General features: G+C 35.5%; 1 protein-coding gene across 4 annotated transcripts in view; it reads left to right on the forward strand.

Annotated features, from left to right (window-relative positions):
- Mic26-27 (MICOS complex subunit 26/27) overlaps positions 1-6,259 on the forward strand; it is a 65,317-nt gene extending 59,058 nt beyond the window's left edge. For 2 of the 4 annotated variants that reach the window (XM_081769470.1, XM_081769473.1), the window contains exons 6-7: positions 86-207; positions 6,019-6,259. In XM_081769470.1, coding sequence (XP_081625596.1) covers positions 86-207; positions 6,019-6,096 — 200 coding nt within the window. In that variant the 3' untranslated portion in view covers positions 6,097-6,259. The remainder of the gene's footprint in view (positions 1-85; positions 208-6,018) is intronic. The other 2 variants (XM_081769472.1, XM_081769471.1) reach the window with 1 other exon arrangement.
- The last annotated feature ends 1,905 nt before the right edge of the window (positions 6,260-8,164 follow it).

Raw genomic sequence — 8,164 nt, forward strand, 5'->3', positions numbered from 1 at the left:
GTAGGGATCATCTATTCTGTTTTCTATGTATGCTTACGAAAGAGGAATCGAAAGTTCAGACTCACAGGAATTTATTTTTTGATAGCCGTAGTACCTGTTGTGGTAGATGCTATCCAAAAAGATTCAAAGGAGAAAAATGTTTCACTCGATAAAACAGGTGAAATGGTCCAGGATGTCGGCTACTGGGGATTTCGATTCAAGGAGACGGTAAATAAAGCTTTTAAACTTTGATGCTCTTAATTAGGTAGCTTCTTTTCAACACTGTATGTGCAATTTAAAAACATATTCATCTATTGTATTCATGTATATTAACACCTGTGCTAATCTGTCATATTTCGAAATTAATCCATCACAATACCGTACTACAGCTGCGAAGGCTAAAACATTATTATAAATACAGAAGTTGTGTCTGATCAATGGTGACGAAATTACACACCTTGTGCAGCACCACCAAGCAAGAAGAGAAGGAAGCTGCCAATCGTGTAAGCACCTTGGACCATTGACTGTGCGTGACAGGTGTGGTAAGTGCATATCGGGACAAATGCCACCAAAAATAAGTGCTTATGGGAAGGGCTATATAACTGTTCTTTCCGACGTGAACTACAGTTATAGTGCCATTATTAAACTGCGCAAGGAGCGTGGATGATTCACTGTGTCCAAAAATGACATATCACGGGTGTTGAAAGGGGCAGGTAAGGCGAGGTGTGAGATACTTCCTGTGGGACAGAAACAGGCCAACGCCCGACCTGCCACTAGCCGGATACGAGTTAGAATTCGGCAAGTCGAGGGTCAGGTCATCAGGGAGATCCACCCACACAGAGAAGTATAGCGAACCGCCTACAGACATCACTGAAGACAATGCACACCATAATTAATCGCGATTTGAGGTTAGTAAAGCGACGGAAGGGGCGTGTTAAGTAGCCAAAAATACGAAGATGAATTCGGAATATTATGAGGCTAACATCCTGATATCTGTTTATCGCCGTGACATACCCCATCTCTACGGAAGAAACAATAATCATGTGTGGGTGACAAGACAAGGCGTCAAGCGTGCCATTCCATCACAGACATTTCAGTGAAGTCCCGTGATGCGTCACCGATGGACTTTTGCGCCCTCTGCCTCCTAAAATGAGCCTTGGCTCACAGGAGACCCCCTATGGAAAGCCTTTCAGAAGGAGTGGTTGCGGCTTAACATGACTATACTGCCAGTCTTCTACAGTGGAAACTTCGCTGTCGGGCAATTGCTCAGATGCAGGGCCACCAAATAGAGGACTCTCGATGGTGATGACATGGTTTCTCTAGGTAAGTGCAGATTGAAATCATCACCATAGATCTAAAACAACCTCTGTAAGCATTCATCTTTTACATATTTAATCGAGTACACCGCACTTGAAATTTGGTAAAATTTATCTTTACAATAAAGATAAGTAAAATTCAAGTCTTGAGCTTTTCTTCACTCAATAGTCCCGATTTCACAGCTTTTCAAACTTTCAGTTTCTTCTTTTGCTATCTTTAGAACGTGGTGTAAAAAATCTCCTCTTCGTAACAAACATCTTTCTTACCCCGAAGTTTTTCCCATTTTGTTTGAAATTTGTCAGTAACATTCAATAATGTTTCAAATTATAAATAAATCATGTATATGTAATATATATATATATATATGCACACACGTATTTATGAAACATGTTAGTGCATTTAACTAACCTGGAATGTATTATAATTAATCAAAAACAATTGTTAGAAACACACTTTAAAGAGTAAATTGCGCTAAGTTTATTCGGATACGTATATCAACATTTAGTTTGTCGGATTTCTGTATCTTGCTCAGATCATGCCTTGGCAGTGAGTTATGCACCGCATCCTCATGATTAATTCATTCATTCAAATAAATAAATAAATAACAAAAATATAAAGTATCTATTTATCAGAATTCTGCAATAGCAACAAGCAACTGAGCTCCAACCTATAACTTTGGATTGAAAGCTTTTATTTACGGTTATTTGTGATTTCACGTTTAATAATGACAAATATTTTAAAATATTTGTACTTTAAATAAATTATTTAAATAGATCCGTTTTTCATAAAGTTTATCTTTTTTAAATTATTGATCAAATCTTTTGTATTTTAATAAGCCTTTTCCAAAATCAATGCAGATGAATTGTGCTGCCATCTTTGAAGTTCTTTTAGACTATACATTTGTGGACGTTTATACGTTTGTGGCCAATCCTTTCGACAATGAGATCTCGGAAACTACAGGCTCTAGAAAGATGACGTTTCACTGATCCATTGCAAATTTTATGTAGATTGTCCAGTTCTAATTGAATATTTAAAAATCATGACCATTATTTCTTTATTACATTTTTACGGGTACACTTGAAGTGTTGAAATTAAAAAAAAACTAAAGCATCATATCCTGCGTATTATACATTCCAACACCACATAATTGTATACGGGGGTTTCATACCTCTCAGGCGCTTGTTTCATGGCCAAATTATAATGAAAAACGAAGGATAACCACTCTAAGTTGAATCTTTATTGTTTTGCCCAATGAACAACATATATAACTGACATTATAATTAATTGTGTATGTAATGTATTTACTTATTACATACTGCATGCAAGAAGAATGAAAACTGGTCATACATGAATTAAAAACTCCAACAGGAAATAGGCTCAAATCTTGCAAACGGTGTGAGATATTGAAAAAGTAATCGAAAAAATCTCCCTTCTATGGTACCTCTTGTTAATTTTTATCAAGACGTCTTTCACTTGTATTTGTAAAGGGACATGTAAAGATGTGAGGAATAACAAGGAGATTCATGCTCATATGTGAATGATGCGCTGTGTAGAGGGCGCAGGTTGAGATAGTAACATTTGAAAACTACAGTTGTGAGGGTTAAATCTCGTGCATAGTTGAGAAAATCGATAAAAATGAACTTCTTTGGCACTTAAATGACCATTATACATTTTAGAATTTCAATGTAAGGTGAAGTTTTGTACGTGATATCTGTCTTGTGAGTACAACTTGCTCTACTCAGTATTCTGGACGAAACAGAGTCATTATTAAGCCATGATTTAAGAAATATCTCCTCTCAAATTTTTTCTAACCTTTTTGTAAACTTATAGACATATTTTTCTTTTTATTCACTTTTCTTGATGTTTCTGGTATTATGTCCTGGTTATAACAGCATGAGTGTTGTCTGAAAGTGAACTGTGCGAGTGGTCAGTGTAATTAAAAAAAGGAGGGGAGAGAGAAGAAATCTAAACATCAAGAATTTTTTGTTGGATCAATGATGTTTTTTTCCAATTTGTGCGTCGAATAAATTTCTCTTCATGTGTTCTCTACGTGTGTTGTATTTTTATCATTTTCATTATTTTTCAATATACACACAATTGTTCAATTGAAGTTGACAGAATAATTTTCTTAACCATGTAAATATGTTGTACCTTTAAGTAATTAAAAAAAAAAGGAACATTAGAAAAATTAGACTTCCTATCCTGAAAGATGTATACAGGGAATCATTCTAGGCGTCCGGACCCCTTCCCCGCAATATAGATTAAAGCAATTATCTATCAGTCCAATTTAGAAGCAGGGTTGGCTGGCTTAAACCAAGGTGGTTTAAACCAGCTGGTTTTTTCAAAAAAACCAACTGGTTTAAACCAAAAAAGAAAAAAACAAAAAGAAAAGAAAGAAAAATGGTTTAAATCGTATGAACTTCATGGTGACGTTTCCACATAACATACCATCTGCATTAGTTTCATCTCCTTTTCACCTTTTAATCAAGTCATCCCATGTTTAATTCTCGGTCGAACCACAATCCTTCTTTCAAGTGTAAACTAAGTAGCGATTCGGGTGTCACTTTAAGCGAAAGTCTTCTTCGTACCTCGGCATTACATAAGAATGTTAAGCCTAAACACACGAAACGAAATCAAATTGTACGCCCGAATGGGATTTTGTTTTATAAAGAAACCTCGGTTGCATAAATATATTGATAAAAATTAGCAAAATTTATCGACTGCCTATGTAGCTTCCAACGTTAGCTTTGATTGGACTTCCAGTTTTAATTTAATTGAATAATATCTACATACTAAATTTGCAATTGGATACCTCAGTTTTATCATACATATTATGATACGTTGATCATAAACTTTTAGGCCTACATGCCAAGCAATAGCGAGACTTTAGTGTTACTGCTTTGCATTGACACAGGATTTTCTCAATGTCTAAGGCGAGAGTTTTCCGATTTATATATAATTCTGTATAATGGTTTCACTTGTGCAAATGTGTATCTTTATGTCCTTCTGAAATGACTCTTGACAATTATCTTAACAATTATGTCAAGATCAGTACAACGTAATTTTATCAGGAGTCCTTCGTGAGTGAGTCAGACTCATCGCATTTGTGGCCAATAGTCCCGGTTTTGAGTCCAAATGGAGAATAATTTCCCTCGAATGTAAGCTGAGAAGCGGTTTGGATTCCGCTTTACACTTATGTGACTCCTTCCAGCACAACCTTGTTGCTGCATAATAACACCAAGGCGAAACAAACTTGTTTCTATCCATATGTAATGTAAATACATAGATCAAATTATTTAAACCAAAAAAACCTGGTTTTTGGTGTTTTTTTTAATAAAAACCATGGTTTTTGCCAACCCTGTTTAGAAGTGAGTTTACAAGTGTTAATAGAATGTATCCTCGTGTTGAATTTGGATCCCCGCCTCGCCTATGCAAAAGCTTTGGACTACTCTCGAAATAAATTCCTTCGTACGTGCCTGATAGTAGCATCACCTTAGGGTTGTGTGACCCTTTTTCTTATGAGCTGTTTCCGCTTCACTAAGCACCCGTCCTAAAGTGATATAATTTTTATGAATGTTTTTGTTGTGATAACTGTACTCAGATATCCGTCTACATGATACTGGTAGATGCAAAATTCAGGATACATGAATATATTCTTCCAACATAATATATACATTCAGTTGTTGAAAATATTGAATTGTGTGGAATGAAATACATGTATTGTAAATTTTTGTGTCGAAACATTTTCCCGTAAAACACGTAGGTTAGTAATAGGCTAAGTGTCGTTAGCAAATGTGAAAAACGAACGTATAATCCGGCTGAAAATTCTTGACGTCTAGCGAAAGCCAATGATGTGCAAGTGTGATGTTGTCGGATTTAATTTCATTTCGTCTACAAGCATAACGTGAAACTAACGCGAAAATATAAACTGAACACTATTGTTCTCGCTTTACTGCTATATCCACAGGAAGGATCACCATCACTTGTACTGAGGTTACTAAGCGATATATATATTTTTCTGAACACAGCTACCACATACAAATACTGGACCAAACAAATGTGTTGCCTAAGAGAGCGAGACACACATATACACGTCCTGAACTCAAACGTCAAACTAAACGAGGTTTCATGTTCTTGTTGTATATCATTGAAAGACATAATGTTCGTTATAAACATTGTCTGTTGATTAGACATTTTGTTTATACGTAAAACATAGACAGGAGATCAAAGAAGGCGCTTCAAATAAAGAAACTGAGAAAACAAAGACTGTTTTAGATTGACTTCTGTATGAAGAAACAGACTTACAGCAAAATATGAACCACTGGACGTTGAATCGTGCTTTTTCTTTCTCTACGTGTTTAGAAACAATTTTTTCCTCCTAAACATAACTAACATTCTATCATGAAAACTTTTTTCGAGCGCAAATAATATTTCTCCCAAGCATCGGATGAAGCAGACCATATTAGGCAACGTCGCTTAACTTGCATTGGGTACTGTGAAAAGGATGACACATCTTAAACGTCAAGGATTTGAGTTGAACTATAATCACGAATGTGATCTTCGCGTGTAGTATATATATATACTGTATGTGTGGTTTTTTCTGTGTTGATGCAGATTTTATGTTATATTAAGGCCATTGATTCCAAATCATAAGTGACAATATAAATAATGTAATTTACGATATTAAAATTGTGCTTAGTAACAGTATTATTTTAATTTCAGGAACAGAAGATTCAGGCAGTCGGTGATATAGGCCAAAGCAATCCAGCAGACAAAGACATGTATAGCACACGCAAGTAGGCATCGGATAACAATTGCTACCTGTACATAGATTTTGTTGGAATGAAGGATGGAAACTAAAAATAATTATTTAGCATTAGATTGCTTTTCTGTAAATACCTCACCTTCAGACACGAATTAATTTTAAAAATCTTGTCAAGTAATAAAATCCTATTGCACAAAATTGTGTTTTATTACATACAAATAGATTAATCTCGTATTTTCGTCGCTCAGGGAAATCCAGCGCTTAAAACACTTTCCCTTTTTTGTCAATAATATGAAACATGTTCGAAAATGCTCCTTCTGAATAAAATCGATGCAAATATTTTATCCTATTAAGCCTGTCGCGTCAGTAAGTGGAAATTAACAGACTTCTTTTTTTTTTCTCTTCATAGTGTGGGCTGTTTCATTTCAAATCATACAACGGGTGCCCTTCGACCATTTTGAATTCTTGTGAAAAAAATATATATATTAAAGATGGACATAACCAGAATACAGAAACAAAACAGTTTTGGTCTCTGGTGATTTGCAACAGTGTTGCAACCTCTTAAAAAATCACCACAGATAGTTACGTTTGAAGCAAAATGAGGAATTGGCGTTTAGAAGGTATTATTAAGAAAAAAACAAAAAGTGCTAGAAACCTTTTTTGTTGTTTATTTTATACTACTGTATGTTTTCAACTCTTCCAGACCATACCAAACAGAGACATTAGAGGTGTAAAATAAACTGTAACAAAATTGTTGAACTTGGAAAAAAAACTTCGTTGTGCACATATTTCAGATATTTCGTGTGCTTAAATGAAGAGAGATAAGATTTGTTGTATGCTATTGTGCTGCCAAAATGTCTTGAGCCGTGGCAAAAATGCGAACTAAAGCTCTCACCCTCACACACCCACGCGTTGGGCTAATAAGGATTCAGCTGTTGCTAAGCGAAAGAAAGCGAGTGGAATTCTTTCAGCCGATAGCAGCGCCTGCAATGGAAGACTAGGGATCAAGTCAATGTGGTATATTTATAGGAATAAATACTATGAATACATGACATTACAGTAAAAATATTATTTCCTACCTATCTGTACACTACAAGTGAGAATTTAGAATGAAAAAAAATGTAAATTTCAAAATTTGACTATTTTCAAAAATTAATATTTCAAAACCCCATCTTAATTTTTTATAAAACTTGCACAAAGCATGCACACGACATTGTTCTCCAATCCTGTAAAGACAGACTTCGTGTTATTTTTCTGGGAAGAGAGATATGAATATTTATATTGCACCTTATACAAGTTGTGAAATAATAGTAAATTAGTGTGAACAAAGTGTGGGATTAGCAACACTGCTTTTGATTTAAATTCCACATCCAAGGTGTTATATCACCATAACAATAATGTAAGTAAATATATTGACCAAGAACAGGTTCGATCAAATCTAGTGTCAAAAATACGTGACTGGTAAACAATTGGAGCGTGAAAGGAGTCTGTCATGCTTACATCCGCCGCATTCAAAGAGACGCCATTGCTGCTAAGAAAAGATCAAGTACATCAAGAAATGATACTCTGGTTTTGCACTTTGATTTTGTAGAGAACTGGATGGTTGTGTTTCAGGAAGAAATCCAACGTTATTATTGGCAAACATCCCAAATCTCAAAAATGAAATGAAATTTTTTATTTTTACGTCCAACGGTTATGCCGGCTAGGCTAGAGGAGATGGCGATAATGAAAAATGAATGAAATGGTGGAATGAAGAAAGTGGGAGGAAACTAGAGAACTCCGAGAATTCCCATAAGAAGTGTACTGCTCAAGATGGATTCCCCTATCCCCGCTGGACGCTCTGCTCGTCTCCACAAATTTCCAGCAACCCAAGTAAAGCTTATAGAAGACGTTTTTGTACAGCTGTGATACATGGTGAGTGCTTACATAAAATAAGTCTTAGTAATTAATAAGAAGATAGAAGTCAGTGGAGAGCTTTTGTGAACGCGGCACTGAACCTCCGGGTTCCATAGGCCATAGAGTTAGTTTTAGTTAGTTAGTAATTAATAAACCTGTGTTTGGCAGACCCGTATCTTGGGGGTCGCCCTCCCTGATTTTTTGCTT

Source organism: Thermobia domestica, chromosome 8, assembly GCF_964235325.1.
Source record: "Thermobia domestica chromosome 8, izTheDome1.hap1.1, whole genome shotgun sequence".
NCBI lineage: Eukaryota > Metazoa > Arthropoda > Insecta > Zygentoma > Lepismatidae > Thermobia > Thermobia domestica.